Source organism: Ambystoma mexicanum, chromosome 3p (assembly GCF_040938575.1).
Source record: "Ambystoma mexicanum isolate Mex_15411 chromosome 3p, UKY_AmexF1_1, whole genome shotgun sequence".
NCBI lineage: Eukaryota > Metazoa > Chordata > Amphibia > Caudata > Ambystomatidae > Ambystoma > Ambystoma mexicanum.
Window position 1 is genome coordinate 282,289,460 of NC_090925.1, and position 23,871 is coordinate 282,313,330.

The 23,871-nt window shown below is 45.9% G+C and overlaps 1 protein-coding gene across 1 annotated transcript in view; it reads right to left on the bottom strand.

Moving 5' to 3' along the window:
* The window catches only part of CHRNA4 (cholinergic receptor nicotinic alpha 4 subunit), a 691,740-nt gene that overhangs the window by 573,847 nt on the left and 94,022 nt on the right, over window positions 1-23,871 (bottom strand). The window contains exon 2 of the mRNA XM_069650802.1: window positions 18,437-18,588. Coding sequence (XP_069506903.1) covers window positions 18,437-18,588 — 152 coding nt within the window. The remainder of the gene's footprint in view (window positions 1-18,436; window positions 18,589-23,871) is intronic.

Consider the following 23,871-nt stretch of genomic DNA (forward strand, 5'->3'; position numbering starts at 1 on the left):
AGCTCCTGATGGCTCCTGTTGGTTCCCCTGGAGGTCGATGTGCCCACGGGTGGGCCGCGCCTCCAGTGCACGTGGGCACGGCAGCTGGGGGCTGGGATCAGGTCGGGCAATCGAGTCCTCCTTTCGTTGTTGTGTGCCGTGGAGCGGGGAAGCCCAGCTCTGCGTGCGATGTCCGCGCGGTGGACTCTGGCGCTGGCACTCACCGGTGGCGGCAGACTCCGCCACTCATGGGATGCTGTGGCGGTGCTTGGCCAGATCTCTCCTGTCTCCTCGCGCCCGGATGGGCGACCCGGGACTCCGACTCCGCTGGTCCGGGTTACTGCTGGTCTCTGCCTCTGCTCCTCTCCTCTGCCACTCCTTCGGCAAAGGCTGCCCGGGTCTCTGCCACCGGCGTGGGTCGGCATCCGCCGTGGCAATCTCCTTTTCTGGTGCGTTGTTTCGGCGCCGCCGTCACTCGCTCTGGTTTTTCAGCCCGGGTGCGTTACCGACTGATTTTCGACACAAGTGTGCCCGAGGACATCCTGCACCGGTGGGTGTATTCTGGGGGTCGCAGGTGCTGGTAAGCAAGCGTTCGGGTTAGGATATTAGCCGTGGCAGCGGGAGCTCTTCAGGTGCACGTCTACTGCATCTTGCAGTTGGCCATGCCTCTCTTCACAATGCAATTTTAATTACTTTCACAGTGCAATTTTAAATACTTTCACAGTACAATTTTAAATACTGGAGAAATACACGCATAAGTCTGAGAGTCCTGTAAAGTTGGGAAAAGGCCTAATTTTCACAATGCAATTTTAAATACTTTCACTGTGCAATTTTAAATACTGGAGAAACACACACCGAAGTCTAAGAGTCCTGTAATGTAGGGAAAAGGCCTACTTTTCACAATGCCGTTTTAAATACTTTCACATTGCAATTTTGAAGACTTTCAAAGTGCAATTTTAAATACTGCATAAACACACACCTAAGTCTGAGAGTCCTGTAGAGTGGGGTAAAAGGCCTAATTTACTTTCACAGTGCAATTTTAAATACTTTTACAGTGCAATTGTAAATACATTCACAGTGCAATTTTAGATACTTTCACATGCAATTTTAAATACTGGAGAAACACAAACCTAAGTCTGAGAGTCCTGTAAAGTGGGGAAAAACGCCAGGTTTTCCAATGCAAATTTGAAATACTTTCACAATGAAATTTTAAATACGGAGTGACAACAACACCTGCTATGTGGCCAGGTAATTAGGGTAGAGTGAACTCTCTGTTGCTAACCCTAGCCACTGCTACCTTGCTTAGTCGCTGCTGGTTGATGGCTGGCCGTTCGCCTCCCATGATGAAACCTGCCGACAGAACCTGGAACCGCCTCTGTAGGAGCCGCCCTTTGCCTGGGTCCCTTAGCCACAGGGGCTGCTGGGGAGAGGGCTGCCCTGGGAGGGTTGGTGATGACCAGCAAACCACAAATCAGGGGAGAAGGGATGGCTGTGAGGCAGGAGGGACGGGAGACAAGGAAGTGAGCGCAGAGAAATATACAGCAAACTTGGACAGAGAGGCCCAGGAGGGTCTCTTGCACTGCTTACCCCACCTGCTAACAGCAGAAATGGCGCGTGGTGGAAATGGCTAGCAGGTAGTCACAAGCACTGGCTCAGCCACCAATCAGGGGAGGAGGGCGGTCTGGGAGGTGGGAGGGAATGGAAACAAGGAAGTGGATGCTGGAGAGGGAGGAAGGTAGGAGCAATGGTGCTAAGAGCGCAGAGAAAAATATAGCAAATTTGGACAGAGAGGCCAGGAGGGTATCTAGCACTGCTTACCTCACCTGCTATTGTCAGAGATGGCTTGTGGTGGACACGGAAGGCAGGCAGTCACAAGCACTGGCTCAACCTCCAATCAGGGGAGGAGGGCGGTCTGGGAGGTGGGAGGGAATGGAAAAAAAGGCAGTGGATACCGGGGAGGGAGGCAGGGAGGGAGAAACAACGGCTTTGAGAGTGCAGAAGAAAATACAGCAAATTTGGACAGAGAGGCCCAGGAGGGTCACTAGCACTGCTTACCTCACCTGCTAATGCCAGAAATGTCTATTGAAGAAGTCTATGGAGACTTCTTCCACCATTACTGTCTGTCAACGTCATCAAATTTCTCCACAGATGCTATCAGTCTCTTTCAAACATCCACTTTAATTCAGTCAAATGGATTATGCAGACCTAACCAAGTGCCTGATATCTGTCCTCTCTCTGTGGGTTAAAGCATAGTTGGTATATTTGTAGAAATTGTCAATACAATCATTGACCCATCTATGCCAAGCCAAGCTGATGCCTATAGATTAGTGTCTTGGTATGCAGGTCTCAAGGCTCATTTAACATCATGCCTGTGGATTTCTCGATTCATATACATGTCTCTGCTTACTTATACTGCCCCTTCACGTGAGCAACTTTCCCAGTCCACTGTGTGCATGCCAGTCCTTCATGTCATGTCATGCCATCTGCATGTTAGACACTTTTCTCAGTAATCTTCATTTGGTAGACATATGCAAATGTGAGCAACAACATCGTTTTTAAGCAAAGGCGTAGCGCTCTATGCCACCAGGTGACTTCACCTTTCATCTATATGCTGCCATGTAAATTGGCAGTGGTGCAGTTTTAATCCAAATATTTTTGCCAGCATTTTTAAAGGTATTTGAGGAATAGACACATACTATTTTAATCAAATGGGTCCTCTTCCATCAGAAACATCGAAAGAAGATTTACACCCATGATCAATACAAACCAAAATGTGAATATTGATCAGTTGTTTCCTGCACTTGGACGGCATTGGGCCTCATTACGAGGAAGGCGGTAGAGGGATAAGGGCGCCGGTAGTGCTGCCGGCCCCGTTACCCTCTACCGCCTCATTACGAGGTCTGCTCGCGGGTCCCGCAAAGGATGTCTGGTAAAACCAGGCGTCCTTAGCGGGGCCCGCTAGCAGACCAGGATGCTAACAACAGGCCCGTCATTAACGGGCCTGTTGTTAGCATCCCCCACATTCCCATTGAGCCCTATGGGGGCTCAAATGGGAATGGGGATGTACCGGGTCCGGGTTCCAGGAAAGGAAATTACCGGGCCCTCAAAAGTCGGAATGGCCTGGTAATTCCCTATTTCTGGAACCCGGACCCGGACTCGGACCAGGTACCCAGTATTGGGGTATCCATGCCGCTAAAAGCGGCATGGCTACCTCCATACTCGTAATGCGGCCCATAGTCTGTCTAACAGTCTATCACTCTGTTCCACATACTCTGTGCATCACCATGTGTCACAAGAAATGCCACATTCTTGTCCAGTTTGCCTATCAATCCTACTGACATATGCCACATGAGCTGCCAGATGTTGTCATTGATGATCAATCACTCGACCACTCTGTGACACAAGAACCATACAAGGATGCACCATTCTGTGTATGAGGAGGATTTCCATCTGACAAGGTTGTCAAAGTCCTACCTTGTTTATGTTTAATAATAATACCATGAAAGCAGGAACAACTCCATGCCAAAGGAATAGTGTACATCAGTGCACTGTTGCATCAGTATCTTGATCTGAATGCAGCTCCTTCTCTCCTGTGACACTAAGCGGGTTTAGAGGTTGCAGGTACCCTGTTTAACAGCTGATGTAACAGCCAAGTCACCGTAGAGCAGAGGTTGCATTTAAGTCTAAACGTCTGTTCCAAAACCATAATAATTGTGATAAACTACCCTCCTGGTGACAGGAAAGGCTGAAAATATAAGACATATATATTTTAGGTTAGTGGTTGATAGTCCACATGATTATTACAACCACATCTCATTTGGAGCAAACCAGTGTCATCCCAGTGAGCTCTGGCAGCTATGGGCAGCTGTGTGGATTTCAGCATGTGTGCATGTCTGCAGTCCATAGAAAGGGACAAAAGGCAGGATACAAGTCTCTGTTGAATCACTGGGAGGAAAGGTAGCTCCTCGTTTGCCGAATCCAAGTGATTTGACCGAATGAAAAATTATCGAGGCTGAAATATCCGAAAACAAAGTGCTCGAATGACCAAAAGTTAGAACACTTTGTTTTCGGACATTTCAGCCCCGATAATTTGTTAAAACACACATTCTCTCACACACACACACACAACACACCCATAACACCCCGCAGCCCCTGTTTTTTTTTTTTTTTCACGGACGGCTGCAGAGGTGTCCCTCCCCCGCAGCCCCCGCTCACTATACCATAAAGTATAGTGAGCGGGGCAATGCAGGGGGACACCCCCGCAGCCCCTGTTTTTTTTTTCACGGACAGCTGCAGGGGTGAACCTCCCCCGCAGCCCCCGCTCACTATACCATAAAGTATAGTGAGCGAGGCAATGCGGGGGACACCCCAGCAGCCCCCATTTTGTTTTTAATGCTACCACCAGAGGATCGAACTTTTGGTGTTCGATCCTTTGGTGGTAGCATTTTTAGAACTTTTGGTCGTTTCAACCTTTTTTTTTCAGTCATTTCGACCTAAACCCTTTTGCCAGGCCTAGGATCTCCTTGCTGAAGATGCCCTGAGAGTCTGGATTCAGCGAGCCAATTCCATAACAAATTATTGCCTTGCATTAGGGGACTGCATGCCAGAGAGCCTTTGAAGCTGCAGACTTGGAAAGGGGCAGAGTTAGGGCAGTCAGGGATCACAAGAGAGTTTGAGGAAGCATTCCTCCATCCAACATTTCTGTGGGCGTGTCTCTCCTTACTCTCTACTCATGTTCCCTCCACCCCCAATGCAACAAGGTACTCTGATTATGACATCAGAAGACAGGGGCCTTAAGGATGGGAATTGGACCCTTTAAAGCAGGCTTCCTTTCCTCCAATCCCCTATGGCCTTCCACCTATAAAGTAGAGGCTCTCCACCTCCCTCTTTCATTCACTTTTGTATCTTTAAGGACATCTGAAAGAATTAATTTGGACCTCTTTGGGAAAGTTGATCTTTCCAAACCCCTCAGTCATTGACCTGAAGAAGGAGTGCGCCAAGGCAGGGGAAAGCTTTGCTCCCTACCCTTTTCAAACAGAACATTAGGAGAAACTCTTGCTGAAGACCAAGGCCTACCACTCTGCTGACAAGCCTCCTTAATCCAGGACAGCAGAGACTGAAAATGACTCACCTCGTCCTGAAGTCTTTTGGATGGGACTCACAGCACCCAGAGAGCGGTACTGGAGACCATAATACAAATATAAAATAATAAAAAATATAACTGTGAAAATAACATGATCATGGGAATCCATCCCAGAAAGCGAAATACTGGGTATACGTATGTGAAGTTACCAAAGAGATGCATGTATACCAATAAATCATGACTATAGGAATGGATAGAACCAAATTTAAAATAGAGTAGCTGTAGTAGCTGCCAAATCGGGAGATATCTGTAACTCAGACATTTATGAGTATATCAACACTGAGTCCTCCAATTACAGGTAGATCATCTTTGTACAACATCAGCGAGAGAGAGAACTATCGAACAGAGGAATGTGACAATGCCGAAACACTCATTGACTTCTGATTAGGCATGTCCGTCACAATAGAAAACACACTACAGAAGAGATGTGTCATGGACGCACCTAGCATTGTAAGAAAACAGGTAATTACACTTCATACCCTTGAGACTGAACACATGTGCATGAAAAATCTATAGATAATACAATCAGACTTTTCTGATTTACAGATTGCTTCAGCCGTTCCTGTACAAGAAATTAATATGTCCATTCAAAAATGAAGACAGGTAAGAACTTTTCACAAGTTCTTTACTAACCCAATAGATGTCTAAAAGAAAGAAGATGATTGGAGTTGGAACACTCACAGTGTCCCCCCCTTTTTCGTATTTCTTCCCTTTTAGGGTACGTGGAAGGAAAATTAGAGTTCCATCAGAGGAAACTTTGAGACACTCTCCCTATCCAGACACGTGGAAATCAAGATAAAGAATGAGAATAAAGTCCTTCTTACTCTTGTATTGGAATATGATGAACTAACGTTACCATATTTGTCCTGAAGAAAGCAGAAAGGTTTCTAAATCCGCTGAAACTGCTCGATGACAAAATGAAGGTTTAGGTGTGATGACCTAAGCCCCGAGACACACAAATAATTTCTTGTGAACTTGGCAAAAGGAGATCAGTTTTTAGGAATACTGCACAATTGAAGAAATCAAGACAATGTTGTAAAACACCTGATTAGTTTTAATCAAGGTATTTTCAGAAGAGTAAGACACACAAATTGGAAGCAATATCAATAAAAAAGAAAAATTGACTCCCAAACAGTGTGCATCAATTTTAGTGCATAGTAAAAGTAGTGAGAGAGGATAGGGTGAGCCTCTTGTCTATCCCTCACCCTAGATAGGCATTCTTTCAGCGCTTGCTAGGGAAAGCATTTCATAAGTGACGGACAGCAAGCTTCTCTTTATAGGGACATGTATTTAGCAGTAGGGACTCTAGCAACAGGAATAACTTTTTAATTGGATTGTTCTGTCCTACATCACTTGAGAACAACTTAAAAGTTCACAAAGCATCCACTCAAATTTGACTCAGCGCTTACTCGCCGCCTGGGATCAATGTGACTCGGTGCCTTCGAACCTAATTTGACTCTCAAGCACAACAGTCCAAAGCATGGTTTGTCACAGTTGAACTGTCTAACATTTGGAGTGCTAGATACCAATTAAGTAGTGTTTGCAGCTTTTTCCACCAAACCATATTATTTTAATCAACATCATTACATTTCTTGCCCGTTGAGTCAGTGACAAAGTACCCAGAGTGCATGTGCATTCCTGTCCTGCATCCTCTCTTTACTTTACAGGTGTGGGTATTTGATAGTGTTTTTAATAATTAGTTGTATGATTGATTTGTTTAATTAATGTATATATTTATAGAACCTTGATTGGCCTTTTTGTATTTTAGAACTGGCATGCTATCACTGTTTGGGTTGCTAGTGTGTCACATTCACACCCACTCTAAAAGTGGTCCCTCAGCCCACATTACCACAAAAGACAAATAATGTATATCTCTTGGCTTGGCCTGTTTCACCTTTATGACTGGGAACACTGTTGGTTTGTAGAAGTATGAGGGCTGAGTAGGCAGATTAGCCAGTAGGCATACTTATACTCCTGCGGAGTAAACATGTTTTTTTTACAGAGTGTATCAGTCTTACAATCTCATGTCATAATAACTGCTGCATGCTGATCACGTCTACGTATTAATCTACCGACCTATGTCTTAAGAACTGCCACACCCTATCCCACTTTGCCAAAAAAAAAGAAGAAAAAAACACATATTGCTAGGGTGGGCCCTCAAACTTAATTTCATTCTGGTCACTCTGACTTCAGAAAGAAATTATTTCCACTGAAGTAATCTCCTTTCTGGAAAGAAATTATTTTGAAATCATAATAGAAATAATGTCTTGCTAACGTCAAAGTGGCTTCAGAAGAAATGTATGAGAGATGGAGCCCTGAAGCTCCTCTTCTCTGAGCATGACAGGAACTGTTCCTGTCTTTGTGGAGCACAAAGTTGGAGGCCTGCCTGGAGTGGGGTCCATCAGAGCGACACATTCATCAAAAAGGTAAGAAAAGTAATGCGTACCTTTTGTAAATGTGTTTGCATGCATGGCTGGTATGTTGTTGCTTGTTCATGATGTATGCTTGTATGTATGTATGTATGCATGGTGCATGCAAGCAAGGGTATGTATATGTATTATGCAATATGTGTGTGAATGAGTGAGTATATGATGTATGTGTGAATGGATACATGTGTGAATGAGCGTGTGAATGGTGCCGAATGAATCGTGTGTGAATGTGTGTGTGCTTGCTTTTAATGCTAGGCTTAGGAGCTGATTTCGGTGTTAGGGGCTGGCAGGGGGATGGGTGGGATGGAGAGGGGACTGGTGGAGGAGAGAGGGGGCTGGTGAGGTGGGTGTGCACTAAACCCTTATTTTTAGTGTGTATGTATGGATAAAGCAAGCATGATATGTGCTATTAGTTGCTAGACTGGCATGTTGGTTCAGCCAGTCTAGTCATTTCTTACTTGGCATGACATGTTTGACTGAGCAGCTTTAATAAAGTAAGCATCGCAGGTGTTATCACATGGCAAGACTGGCATTTTGGTACAGCCAGTCTAGCCATTTCTTAATGTGGCTTGACATTTTTTACTGGGCATCTCTAATAAAGCAAGCATGATGAGAGTTATTACCTGGCAAGCCTCACATTTGGGTGCATGCAGTATAGCCTTTTCTTACTATGGTACAGCACATTTTTCTAGGCATCTACGATGACAAGGATTCTTATAAATTGGGGCAGGAGTTGGGCAAGCATTTGTATTCTTTCTGTAGCAGGGGATTTGTTCTGTCTATAAGTTCTATGAGTTCCCTTTTCATTAAGACTTGGCTGGTGGCAGTGGTAACTACCCTATTCTGCGGGGTCCTTACCCTCCTTGGGCAGCACGGCGGGACAGCCACCGTGCTGAGTGATTGACAGCCAGGCTGTGTGAATGAGGTAAAACTGCATAAAAAGCAGGTCTTTGGGACTGAGAAGGAGTCGCCACTCAATTGAGAGAGCCGAGAAGAAGCTGACAGAAGAGGACCTCTACCACGACTGAACCGCCGGGTGAAGCCCTGCTGCCGGTCAGAAACTTAGACGACAGGGAAGATCTGCAAGGAATCTTCTCCCCTTGAACTGGTGGGAACAACCAGTTCATCAAACTGCTCGACAGGCCTTCCTTCTCTGGTCGAAATTCCTCTGCAGAGCTACAGTGAACCGGATAGCCAGGAGGAACAGCCCCTGCTTTCATTTTAAGGAGCGCACCTTTTATTCATCGCTTTGCTCTGCTGCTGGTTTCTTCCCTGGGCAGTGCAGGACCCTCCAGTCTTCCGCCTTCTTGAGCCTGCAGGACCGGCCAGGAACGTCTGCCTCAGCTACAGCATTCTTCTTATTTAAAGGTACTGTGCTAACCCGGTTGTTCGTTTCGTCCAGCCGCTGTGAAAGTGTGTGAAATCTTTCGCCAATCCAAGGGCTTGTCCTTCTCCATTCTTTAAAGTAACTTTTCATCCGACCAACTTCATTCTGAACTCTTTGCAGAGATTTAACCGCAAACTACTCTGAACGTGTGATCCTCTGCAAAGACTTTGGTCCATTGACTTTGGGCCAGTCCCTTGATTTCGATTTCCTCACTGTAGTTCCTTTTTCTAGATTGCCCTGCTTACTCACTTGTTGGTGCTGCTCAACTTCTGTCTAACTTTCCCTCCCTTTTAAATTGCTGGAGTGCCGTTTTGCTCATACTTCATTTTGAGCTTAACTTGTCAAGAATCTATTGGGTGCGATGTAGTGTATTAGTAACATGATTTTTCTACTGCTTGATAATAGTGAAATGTTTAATAACTGATGTGTAAATACATGTATATTATTTTACTCAGAAACCTTGAGTCAGTGTTTGTTTGAATAGTAGTAATTGCTGTCCTTTGTGTAACTATTGATACTGCTCACTTTACTCTTGAGATAGGTCTGGCTGCTCAGCCATCGCTACCACTTTACTGTGTAGTACAGGTTTGTACCAAAGGTGAATTTGTACTGTCACTTGTAGTCCTAATTGTGTGTGGTGTTCCCAAAGCGAACTACATATAATTCTGCCTAACACTTATGCCATCCTTACTGTGCATAATACTACTGATTACAGACAGAATTGGATGGTACATTGGGGTGCCTGCAGCAAGACACAGCCCCATTGTTTCTACCCTAAGTGAAAGATTTATGGTTTGATTAAACCACATAGGGCATGATTCATGGAATTATTTGCGTGGTAAATAAGGACTTTGTGCAACAAACTGCGTGCAAATTCCTGCCTGTCGATTCATGGAATCGACTGCGCTGCACTTTTTTGTACTTTGCAGTAATTTCTGCGAGCAGCCAAGTGCTTTGCATGAGACACCATGAAGGCCATGGGCGTCACTTGCACAGAGGGCACAGAGGGCAGGGAAGGGTGCGGAACTCAGAAAATGAGGAACAACAAGGGAAAATATGGGAATTAAAAAGTACGCCCGCAGGCAGTCCATCACATGCCCACTATTGCACGGAAGGTTATGTATTCATAGATCCGAATGCACAACCTCTCGGCGGGAAAATAGCCACGCAAAGCCCTCATACTATCCGCCACCCTGAAAGCAGGCGCAAAGACACTTGTAAAAATTGTATGAATGTTGCCGTGGTGCCAGTAACAGTTATGTGTGACTCGCCTCAGGGTCCCAGAGGTGCAGGCCTGTTTGCAGGGACCCCACACACTGGGCCTCATTACAAGCATGGAGGTAAGGCAACAACGGCACCGGTATTGCTAGCAGCACCATTGCTACCGCACCGCCATACTAGGAGTTCTGCTCGAGGGTGCCCTTGCAGCCACTAGGTCTGACCTGGTGGCCATACCGGCACCTGTGAGCAGAACATGATGGCAGAACCGGTATCGTTATTAACGGTACCGGTGCTGTCACCCTCCCCATTCTCATTGAGCCCTATGGGGAATGGGGATGTACCGGGCCTGGCACCCGCGAAAGGCAATTATCAGGTCCGGCTGGGCCGAAATAGCCTCGTAATTGCCCATTTGTGGGTGCCGGACCCGGATGCGAATTTAGAGGTAGCCTTGCCGGTAAAACCAACCTTGTAATGAGGCCCGCTTTTTAAAGAGTGCATGTATTCACACCTGGGGGAGCATGCAAAGGTAACTGTTTCTGGGGTGTGTCGGGGGCCTGCCGGCTGCTACTTGCTACGGTTACAGTGTGCACACAATTCCATGAATACCCGGAGCACCCAGAAAAGCATGTGCACGCAGAGTCGTTCTCAGCATGCAGGCTTTTCCATATCTCTGCGCATTATTCCATGAATCGGGCCACAGTTAAGTCTTTCACCTAGTGTAGGGCGTGGAGTGCCCCTTCAGCAGCATGATCATCATGTATTATGCATGCATGGTGGTCCAGGCCGGCCCAGAGTGTGGCTCACCCCATACTTTGTTGCTGAGCTTGTGGGACCCTCAGCATAGTTCTCATGGGTGTCCCCACATTGTGAGTTACGCCACTGAACTTATCATCAACTCAGTGCTATTAACACAGAGCTTTACTTCGCAATGGGCGAGTCGAGTGGATGCATGAATCCATTCACAGTGTGCTCACCCCTCATATGCAGTGTTTCCCATTCTTACAGGGTGCAATCCCATGGTGTGGGGCTCACATGGGTTTCTATGATTGAGGGTGGATCTGTGTAGGGTCGTGGAGGCTGGTAGCACACTTCATTAAACTTGTTGCGCACCTGGTCGATGGCGCAGTGCAGCACCTCAAAGCGCTGTACAATTGCTACCTTCCTCATTGTGAGACCCAAGCTCAATCTGCGTTAGCCCTATGGAAGTGTCAGTTGCTAGGATGCCTTTGCGTTGTTACCATGCAAATGAAGGAGGAACAGCATACAGGGCCTCATTACGAGGTTGGCGGAATGGGTTTACCGGCACCGGTAATGGTGCCAGTGCCGGTAAACCCATACCGCCCTATTACGAGGTTCCCTTGCGGGACCCGCACAGAACGTCTGGTCAGACCAGATGTCCTTTGCGGGTCCCGCAAGGGCACCAAGGAGCTAATAACGGGCCCATTATTAGCGGGCCCGTTATTAGCTCCATCCCCATTCCCATTGAGCCCTATGTGTTAGGAACGGTGCCGGTGCATCCGAGCTCCCCATAGGGGATAGGGAGTCCCTTATTGCCGGCACCCGGGAATGGGCAATAACCGGGTCCGCCGAACTCGCCACGAACCTGTAATTTCCCATTCGCGGGTGCCAGTAAAACCACGGGTTTGGCGGCAGCCGTGCCTTTGTTACAGGCACGGCTACTGCCAAACCCGTAATGAGGCCCACTCTGTTGATTTGAAAATAATATTGTGTCAATTTTTGAATGTATCTAAACACCAGCTGATAGATGTCAGTGAAGTTAAAGTTGTAAAGATGGCCATTGGGCGCACAATCCCTCTCTCAAATTCCCTTTCCCAGGTACTTCATTAGAAATTCAGCAAGCATTTTTGCGGTTGCAAATGGATTTGCAGTTGTAAAGAGCACCATGGCAAATTGTGCTTGATTTAAAAATGAGTTCTGGGTGCCATTTAGAACTGGCTGTCTCTCCGCAGTGTGTTTAATGTTCACACCCACCGCACACCTGTGATACAGCGCAGGGAAAGGGTTGGTTCAAATCAGCCCCGAATTTTCATCTGAAAAGCGGATGTGTCTGGGGAGAGCATGACAGAAAATGCAAAGAGGGAAACTCCTGCAAGCACAGAGAACACAGATTTGAAAGAAGAAGCAGCCTACTTACTAACTTCCTCAATATGGATAAATAGGCATGGGGGGATAAAACATTTTCACTTACAAAAGCAATTGATTCAATTACCCTATTTCAGTGGGGGAGAGTGTACCAATGTTTTTGTTTTCACTTTTTAAACTCTCACGTCAAAATGCCCTGCCAAGTACTTTCTCGTGGTGCTGTAGTTCTTTTTTCAGGACTCAACATGCTTTTGTACACACAGATGCACTAAGTGCACATTTTTCACTGTTCATACTGGACACTTTGTGAATCACTGTGAACACACATGTATCTTTGGTAACAAAGAACATTCGTAACACAAGAGATCACCTCCTATTCAGAAAACTCCTCAAATCTTGGCTCTTCACCCCAAAACTAGAAAGTGTGCCTATGGGGGCACATACACAGCTGAAACAATGCTGAGAGAGGAAACCGATCGTCCCTATCTCCCTAAACTACCGCCCATCAACTGAAGTAATGGAAGAACAATCTACGGCATACCAATTTACTAATTGGAAGATAGATAAGCTAGAATTATAACAAAGAACAATCATGCAGAGATCGGGATGGAAGGGTGAGGGGGCTATGTCAATAACACCTTGGCCTACAAAGTAAACACAGGCAGCAATGGATCACCGACAGGAAATAGATAGGAATGGAGCGGGTGATTGTAAAAATACAGCACCAATACCAGAGTGGGGGACAATACATGCCTCAACCTGGTACACAAAGGTCGGAAATAACACAGCTGGGATCTTGCCACGCCATCACTCCTAACAATTAGACGGACAGGAAAGAAAAAGATTAAGAATATGCCTACTCCATGGGACAACCGGATAGATAGAACAAGAATTATAAGGACTAAGAGACATATAACCCACTAACCCAAAAGCTCAAATTTCTGCATACCTAATTCACACAAAAATCCACACAACACCCCTCTCGCACGGCAAACCGCACACACTTCCCCACACCACAACAAACAACACGTAACTCGCAACAAAAGCACATGAGGACTCACATCAATCCGATATTCACACCCAAGCTCAGCTCACGGTGAAAACCAAACTGAAGCTGCCAACATGACATCACTTCTCTCACTTTCCTACGCCCTCTTCACCTGATTAACCCCCCCCTTCTTGGTTGGAAATCCGCCTGAGTGCCTGGGGACCAATTCCGGTGGTGACGGTGCGCGACCAAATACCTTTTAACATTTACAACATTTGGTTACAATAGCAAATGTGTGCAGATGTGTTTTTTGGGGGGGAATTGGCCCAATGTAGTCTAACTACTGTCTTCACATTGGCAGGTCTGGTCTGCATTGGCAGGAGCTGAGATTGCCATGGAAATCCCCTGATTTCTTTGTTCTTGAGTTCTGAAAGTCACACGCCGATATTCCCGAGTCACGGAGACAAATGTTAGGTGACTGACTGGATTCACGGGTCACATTTTATGGTGCCTCTGAGCTGCTTAATTAGAAAGAGATAGTCCCTCTGGGCCCCCCCCCGGCACTCCGGCAAGCAATCTAAGATTGGTTTAAACCTGCCCCATTTCCAGAACAAGCACAATGTAAGTAGGTGCAGCTGGGTGCTCACCAGGCGCAAGTAGGGCCGTTGGTCATCCATGTGTGCCTGTGGAAGTTTGCATACGCCTGTCCTCCCTCGCGGGGTCTACTTTACCTCCCCTGGGTGATCTCAACATGTTCTGGAATTATCTCAGCATGATTTCAAAGTATTTGTAAGGACCCCACACGGCCTCGGTACTGCAGTGAATGCCCGCCAGTTCCTCTAGTACAAGCTGTGACCACACAATTATCATATAAAAACAAAATATGAATTCAGAACACACTTTCATACTGGGTTGGTGAGCCATAACGTGCTTCATTCGAATTATGACTTGAAATAATTTAAAAAACAGTTTTAATCAGACAAACCACTTTGGGGCTGAACATTAATGGTCTTGGAATGCCTGATTTGCCTTCTTATGTTTCAAGTCAGTTCAAACCTGTTCAAACCACCAGCACCTGTTATTTTCAATCTGGTTGAATCTTTTCAAATATGAATAGAGTTCTAACATCAGAAAAAAGATCAAGTAAAAAATAAAAATAAAACAGTTTTGTATAGTTCAATCTGGACAAGCCAACATGGAGTGTCGAATCTTGGTTCTAAACTTTGTATTCATTGTGAGTTTTAGCTACAAATGATTAGAATCATTCAAAATGCTTCAAATCTTTGTTGCATGAATGTGTTTTATTCGGATCCAGGAGAGTTTGGCCATCCAGATTTATTGCAGGTTCTTAGAAGTAGCTCACTTTAATCGAAAACGGTTTCCCACAGTCCCTGACGCGGCCAGTCGGGATTAGCGTTTAGTAACAGTAGGCAGAAGATGCAGTGGCAGGAGCTGTGGATGGATGTGGCAAGGAGTGGGTGGGCTGTGAGGTTGGCTTGAGGTTGGGGTTAGGGGCTGGGTAGAGAGCAGGGCTGGGGTTGGGGCCGAGGTAGTGGGAGGGAGCACTCCTGAGAGAGCGGGCCAGGGGGCGGTGGGCTGCGGAGTGCGAGGGGAGGTGCAAGGTGGTCTCTCGCATTTGAGGAGGAATGTATTGGGGAGATGGTAGATAGCGGGACATGGGCACCTGCAGGGTGTTGCTCACTTGAAAGAAGGAGCATTGGCAGGGCGGGCACATCCATGTGTTTTCCTTGCACACATGATTTCAATAAAACACCAACACAGTGTGTCAGATGCATGTCTTGCATTCTGCAAGAGCAGATGAGGGTTTAAGAGTAACCATTCACACACCACGCTCTTATGGGCTCTAATGAGACCGCAACACATGCCAGGAGATGGTTTTAGTTCACAAGATGTAACATATTGGGCCTCATTACGACCCTGGAGGTAACCATGCCGCTTTTTGCGGCCTGGCTACCCCCATTCGTGTACAATGTCTGGGTTCCCTGAATGGGGAAATACTGGGCCATTCCGACCTTGGAGGGCCCGGTATTTCCCCATTCAGGGAACCCGGACCCGGTACATCCCCATTCCCATTTCAGCCCCCATAGGGCTCAATGGGAATGGGGAGCATGCTAACAACGGGCCCGTTAATGGCGGACCCGTTGTTAACATGCTGGACCGCTCGCGGGACCCGCTAAGGACGTCTGGTAAAACCAGGCGTCATTAGCGGGTCCTGTGAGCGGACCTCGTAATGAGGCGGTAGGAGGTTAACGGCGCCGGCAGCTCTACCGGCCCCGTTAACCCCCTACTGCCAGGGTCGTAATGAGGCCCATTGTCTGGAATGGTACATGACAATGCCGTTTTCTGGCTCGGCGTGGATGGTACCACACAAATTTAGTGCTTTAAGACTTTGTCAAAATATAGACATGTGGGCCTGCTTAACATGGGTTTATTCATGAGAACTATGTGATCAATTTGGAATGCTCTCCACTTAACATGGGGACATGCCCAGGATGGCTGACTCTCACGTCTGCACATGCATGTAAACTTCTACAGAGAGAGATGATACAGAAAAGTAGCCTCGTGTTAAAGTATAATCATGACACACAGGGTCATAGTGACATCACCAGGAGAATGAGGCCAGCTGCTGTGTAAATGACACAAGGGACAGCTAGACACTGTCAATGTCACTGCCCCCATGAACTGCTTTCTTCATTAGGACAAATATTAACAGGTTGCACTCCTGCACCCTTAAACTTCAAACTTAAATTCAACAGTCTATAGTACTGCACCCTAACTGCTGAGTCTGCTAGGACAACTAGTAATAGTTGGTGGTCCTGCACACTTGAACTACTGACTCCACTAGGACAACTGGTAACATTGTAGGTACTGCACCCTTGAACTGATGACTGCACTGGGACAACTAGTAACTGTGTGTGGTACTACCCACTTGAATTGCTGACTAGACCAGTTTAACCAGTAACCATTGGTTGCCCCGTGCCCTTGCAATGCTGAATGCTCTAGGTCAAGCAGTAAGACTCTGTGGGACTGCACTCTAGTTTCCTTGGCTGCAAGACAAGCAGTAAGTAGTAGCAATACATGTCTTGGAGTTTTGGTGTTGGTGTTCAAATAAAACACAAACAATTTAAAAGTAAAGTAAATAGACACACTGGTCCTCATTACGACTTTGGAGGTAGCCATGGCGCTATTAGCGCCATGGCTGCCTCCAAAATAGTGTCCGGGTCCAATCTGGTGGAGTGGAAATTTACCGGGACATTCCGCCCTAGGCGAACCCGGTAAGTCCCCATTCCAAATGCCATTCCCCATTCTCATTTGATCCTCCATAGGGCTCAATGGGAATGGGGAAGGCGCTAATTACCGGCCTGCTAATGGCAGGCCCGTCATTAGCGCCCTGGTCCCCTAACGGGACCCCTAAGGGACGTGTGGTCCGACTTGCGGTTCCAGCTGAGGGACCTCGGAATTGGGCAGTAAGGGATTACCGGCACCGGTCTCCTTACCAGTGCCTGGTATCCCTTACCGCCCACCTCAGAATGAGGCCCGCTGATTTAGTAAATTGAATATGGTTTTATTGTGTCATATTTAAATAACATGCTTGTCTTCATACGTTAAGCATTTTAATTGCAAATTTTTTAAACTGGAACAGGCTTAACACAGAAATGCATTAGGTGTCATATAAAAGTAAACAGTTTCTCTATACGTAAGTGAAAACATTTCCCAATGTTATATCTTTCTCTTTCATGTGTGAAATTGAATTTTGCAGCCAAAAATGTCTTCCCACAGAGAAAGTGCCTTGCTGAAATAAATCTTCCCCGGACATTGCATTGTTGTTTCCATATGCTTCTGAAGACATTGGGCCTCATTACAACCCTGGCCTTAAGGGGTTAACGGCGCCGTAAAAGGCTGCGGCGCCGTTAAACCCTTAACGCCCGATTCACACTTTAACGCCTGCTTTTTGCAGGCGTTAAAGTCCAACCCGCTAAGGGACCTTGGTGCTAATTATGGCACCGTAATTTACGGTGCCGTAATTAGCGCCTTCCCCATTCCCATTGAGCCCTATGGGCCAAAAATGGGAATGGGGAAGGGGCCATGGTGAATGGGGATTTACCGCCCCGCCAACCTTGGAATGGGGCGGTAAATCCGCCATCCACCATGGCGGAATCCGGCATGGACCATGGTGCTAATAGCACCATGGTCCAACGCCAGGGTTGTTATGAGGCCCATCATGTTCAGAATATAGTCAATACCAGAAGTTATCGACTGCACTCTATGCATTCCGATTTGCGGAGTGAATGTCAATATTGATATCCATGTGCTAAAAGACTGGGGTACTGCATTCTTGGGCTGTTAACTTCACAAAGCGATCTGGTCACGGCATGGGGCGCTGTGCTTATATGATGCTGACTCCATAGGTCTTCTAGAAAGACTGTTCTACTTCACCCTTGTGCTTCTGGAACCAGAGGGACCTGCAATAATGGAGTGTTGCACTGCAGCCTGCTGCTCTTTGACTACACAAGCCCTACATAATGCAGAACTCGGCACGTGGAGTTGACAGAGAAGTCACTGTTCATCTCTGTAGCTCAGGTAACAATTGTTGGCAAAAGGGAGGGATTTGTTACACCATCACCCAAGACTTGTCGCTGCTTCCTGCTACATGTGAGCTTGGAAACGTGTCAATTTCTTTGCATTAAGTCAGCGTGAATAATTCGCACATGGAGAACATTAGATTGAAACGCTATATTGAACTGGCCGCCGAGGAGATCCGGCAAAACGAGTTGCTTGACTGTTATCTGTAGGGCCTGGGACAGGAGAAGCGACCCATGGTTTTACTATTAGTTTGTTATATCTTGTATTTATAGGGCACACCTATCACCACCGGTGTGCCTGAAAGCTAAACTCATTTACATACATGATCTGAAATATGGTTACCTCAGGGCCAAAATGCTTCTTTTTTCCTTTCCCTGTAGGTTTACACCCGCATACACCATGCAGTGTTATCTCTGAAAACCAAGGCCACGTTATCCGTAGCTATCCGTATCTCTTTGCATATTGGGCCATCGTGATGGGAATAAATAGCCGCTGCCTACCAAAGACACAATTCCCAAAACAGCTCATCCTCAATGCTTGTGTTCAGAATCTAGGCTCTTTTGCAAAGAGGTACCACTTACCACATCGATAAGTTGAGCGATGGAGAGCCCGAAGTGCACCAGGACCACGTCGGTGGTGTTGGCGACCGGCCGGGAATACTTGTTGTACCCAAAGAAGAGTTTCTTGAGCAGCCTCTCCTCGGCGTGGGCTCGCATCACAACGTCACCGCAGGCTGAAGAGAGGTAGGAAAGATACAAGGTTAGTTATTTATGGAAGCAACAACCTCTACACTTCCCCTGACTTCAACATTCTGACCCATGGTGGTTCCTTCACGCAGAACTGCTAGGACAAGTGGGGGGGCATGTACAATGAGGCCTGCAGTCACTGAGGAACTTACCTTTCAACTCTCTACCTACCCCAAAAGGGAGTTTCAATGAATTGCTGGCTTTCAGGCTCACATTCCTAATAATTTCAAAAAGTGTTTTCCTTTTCCAAATAATTTCCAGATGTGTGTCACCCATCTAATTGCTGATATGGAATGTATAAACATGCATCATCGGACAACAGGCACCTTGGAAAGCAGGGAGCTGTGCGATGCTGGCACATGGCTCCAAAAGGAACTGTGTGGCTCAACCGGAAATAAAGGGAGAATGAAAACACTGTCAATGGGTAAAGCAACATTGAGGTTTATGGGGCCTTGATAAGCATTTGTTGCTTACCAAATGAGTGGTATCGTGCACAACTATCATTTAAAACCTTGAAGTAATCCTCTCTGGTAACTTGTTGAATGGCATCTCTCTCTATATATTCATGTACATTGGATCTACGTTATAAAATCGAATCCCAAAAGATCGAATTCCAAAATTGCAAAGCCCACTTGATCAGATTTTGCAATTGGAGATTTTGGGAGATTGTGCTTGTTTGTCCCCCGTTGGCCATGTAAAGTATGCAGTGGACGCCCCACAACCACTGCAGCCCATGATAGGGGAGCAGGGGACACCCCTCAACCCCAGCTCCCCTTAAACAGTATTATGGGGTACTATCTTTGCTACCAGGCTGAAGTGCATTCAGTCTTTTTCCCCCGGGATTTTGGGGTTAACCCATGTAAATTAGCCACCAAATGAGCATTCAAATTCACTCCTCTGGAAACCACTTTAGAATAAATCTTTTCCACTCTGCAGCAACTGCTCCTAAGTAACATGAATAGATTGATTACTGCAAGTCTGACATTATTCTGCCGAGGTTACATCCTGTCTAAAAGTAAACACAGGGCCACTTGTATCACAGCAATGAACATATACATCTCTAGAGAGAAAGTGGGAAACAGAGGGAGAGAGGGCGATAGGGAGAGAGAGAGATGGCGATAGGGAGAAAGAGAGAGAGAGAGAGAGAGAGGACGTTAGGGAGTGAGAGAGGAGGAGAGGGAAAGAGAGAGGGAGGGAGAGGGGAGCGAGAGATAGAGGTAGGAAGGGGAGGGAGGAAGGAGAGAGAGAGAGGGAGAGGAGGGACGGGGAGGGAGGGGGAGAGAGTGGAAGAGAGACAGAGGCGAGAGAGAACGATAGAAAGAGAGAGAGAGGCAGATAGAGAGAGAGAGGGGGGTGTGGGAGGGAGAGACAGATAAAGAGAGAGCGAGAGGAGGGAGAGGGAGAGAGCGAGAGAGAGATAGAGGAGGGAGAGAGGAGGGAGAGAGAGAGAGAGTGGGGGATAGGGGGAGGGAGGATGTGGAGGGAGGAGAGAGGGAGAGGAAGAGACAGAGAAGGAGTGAACGTGAGAGGGAGGGATACAAATAAACATGTACTATTTAGTTAAATTGTCTACTATAGTGCAAGGATATGTAAGAGGATTCAATTCAGCACTACAGCCAAGTTAACGCCTAGTCTAGAATACTGAATGAAAACCCTTATTGATATATCTTTAGGTCCAGTTCATGCGTTCTGGATGACTACCCTTGTATAACACCCCTCTCTTGGAATCCCCCTGACCCCACTGAGCCAAGAAGTAATTCTGTTTTGCAAGTTTAAAAGGTTTATTTGATCAATTAAAATATATATCACACTTTTTAATAAATTAATAATTGAATATCACACTTAATCTGATATGGTAAATATTAACAAGGGAGAATCTGGCACTAGCACACTTCTTTAATCACTAATGAGTTGACATGAAATGGATAAGGTAGCACACTGGTAAATAGGAACAAAAGTATAATGTGGTAGAGGATGCTTTATGTAGGCTCAGGTGGATGCAATATTCAATGAATGCAGTACAGAAAATACGCAATATGATTTCAACCAAACAATGTAATCACTTTTCTCTGGCTACTCCCCTCCCCCCCTTGATGCAAGGCAAGGAAATGGAAGGAAAACACACAGTTCTCAGAAATGCAATCAACTGTAATTCAGTTCAATCCAGCAAGCTTAAACAGAAGTTTGAAAACACAGGCAAATGCTTTGATAGGTGCTAGCAATGAATGAGAAATATGCTGGAAACGCTCTTAATTCCCTTTTAGAGGTTCAGGATGAGTGGTATCTAGTTAATATTAGTCCAGGCTCACACTAGCAATGATGCAGGGATAGTTAGCAGGTTAAACGAATTTCTGGCAATTGAAATCAGGCAGCAGCAGTTTTTTTACATGTGAAGAAATTGCAAATCGCGGTAAAATTCGCGGATGCGCCGAGCGCTATTACAAAGGAACCGCAAGGACTATCTCTACCGTTTTGGGGTCCTAGGAAAGCCTGGGATCTCAGCTTCCAAATGAAAGTTATTGCAAGTCTCTAGCCCAAACGGTTGCGGAGATATGAGTAATTTAGTAAAGGTCGTTTTTGGTTTTGTAAATTTTAAACGCACACTTTTTCAAAATGACAAATTTTACTAGAAATGACAGGTGACAGATAGGAGGCAGTTCTACTTAGGTTAAATAGATTGAATTAGATGAATTTAAACTAAGAGATGTGTTCTGAGTTTTGCTAAGTACTCACAAGAGATTTTGAACAGGAAAGCGACTTGGTCACGATCTTCAGTCTGGTCAGGTCTTTCCGGATTCTGCTCACAGCGCCTGGTCTGGTCTCGGCTAGGCACAGCACTGCTTTCTCTCTGGTCTGGTCTCTGCTAGGCACAGCACTGCTTTCTCTCTGGTCTGGTCTCTGCTCTGGATAGATTGAAGTCTCTAGTTTGGCTTTCTGGAGTTTGATGGAGGTAAGTATGGATTTTTCCGGCAGGGCTTCCAGCGGCAGATGAAATTGAATGTCTCTATGTGTCCTGACTCTCTGCTTTTATCTGTTTCTTGAGAATGGGTGTGTGTGTTGCATCACTAGACTTGCCCCTCTCATTCGTCATTGGTCAGGCTTCCATTCCTCCGCTTGATTGGCAAACTGAACTGTGAGTCAGATTGATGTCATTTTATGATCTCTTGAAACAACCTCCCTTATCATCTGTGCACCCAAATATATATATGATCAAAATCCATACTTCAGAGTTACACAGTTGTTTGAAATTACATATACATGGTGTGGCTGAATTTAGCCATGTCTATGTCCAAATCTGCTCATTCTCGGAGCTTGCATTCAAAGAGTGTACATAATTGACTTTTTAACTGCTTTTTCAATTTCCGACATGGACCCAACTTTACATACATGTGTGCAGGGGGTAGGGACATTAACTGATGAAGTTTCAGATTTTTAACATGCACACATTTAGAGTAATATCCACTTTTCCGCTAAAACCCCCCTGAACATACCACCGGTTCCTACCACGTCTTAAACTGCGGGCAGAAAAATCACAAGAATTATGGTATCATTTATAAAATTTTAACATGTCCGCACTATGAATTATCCCCCTTTTTATAAAACCATATCCTTGCTGCAGGGGTGTGTCTTTTCAGGTCACATGGTACAGAAACCAGTCTTTCCAGTTTCTGCCAAGCCAGCTTGCTTCTCACAGGCAGTGCCCCTCCCAGCTTCTCCAGGAGGAAGCCACTTTTTACGACGTCTGTAATAAAAACCTTTGCCTGAGTGGAGAGGGCTTTGTTCACTCTCTGGCAGAGCACAGGAAATTCAATTATAAGATAGATGGCATATCCTTAGTGTGGGCAGCAAAAGGAACATTGGCCTGGGAACATAGTTGTGACTCAAGTTTCACTCCTGATGGGATCCGTTGCTAGGCAAAATCAAGTTCCTTAAGCCAGACCTTCAGCTAACTTTTTGTTGCTTTTAAAATAACTTGTAATTTTACACATGCAGCTAGAATGCTGATTCTAAGTGCAAAACTATGACATTTCAACAGTTACAAAGGCATGTGACACCAAACATAGGTCACTCATTTAATTTAACATTTTCGATTTTGGTGGTTTTAAATCCAGTTGCAGTTAGGCTTAAGCTGCTGACTCCATAGCATTTTTGTTAGAAGCATTGTTTTTGGGCTCTTCATTTCCCAGATTTTGTAGGCACACAAAACTCCATTCTGCCAAATGTCTGCTGGTGTTCAGTGAATATTTTGCACATGTTGCAAGGTTTGAAATAGGCATTTTGCTTGCCTTCAGAAAAACACACAGTGGGTTTTAAAACGCCGGCTTTTGGATAGTGGTGAGTACTGGTACTGCACCCATTTTTGGGATTTTCTTGGATTAATGCATTCTAAACAGGAATGGTTCTTACATGGTAGTAAATCCTTGCTTAACATTGTTTTGATGGGGCTCCTTACAGTAAGATGGTTATGTGGAACCCCACAAAAAGGGTTGAATCTTTAAAGTGGTCCAATGAGTCACGATTTCAGCAACTTTTTGACATCAGTAAAAGTGGATTTTGTTAACAAAGACCTTTCTTTACCCTGGTGGGTGGCAAGTTAGGTAACCATTTTGGTGTGCGCACAACTGCGCAGCTTTCCTGGATTTCGGCGCACATGTGGGTTTTCCGCCATCTTGAATTTCCTAAGCCCACAGCACCAAATGTTGTAGCAGGGTAGCTTAAACGTGGGTCAGGACACCCTACAAGCCCCCCCACGTGACTGCACTTTGAGTTTGGGTCGATGGGGAGTCGCGTGCCCAAGGGTTTTGACCCACGCACCGGTCTGTCCGCATAATCTTCTTCCTCTTCTGTAGATGGCACAGTTCAGCATCTTCTTCTCCATCCGGTCAGATCGATCAGTTCTCCTCGCCGGTCCTGATGGGAAGATTGGGCGGTACCCCGGGCCCGTTGTGTCTTTGCTCCCGGTCTCCGGATCGTCCTTCTTGGTCATCCTTCATGGTTTCATCTCTCCTAGGATGATAAAGGAAGAGCGGCAATATCTACTCATAGACGATTTTTTTTTCCACCACTGTTGAGATAGTGGGGCAGCATATGCATTTCATCGTAACGAAATATTACATTCTTATTTTGAAAAAAAAAAAACAGCATCACTAGAGACAGTTTCATGTAAATCACAATATTTTAGAGACTAGATGTGGTAGGTTTTATGATTGGAACTGAATTAATCTGATACAGTACCCGCTAGGATTCCAGAGGATTCCTCCAGTTGTTGC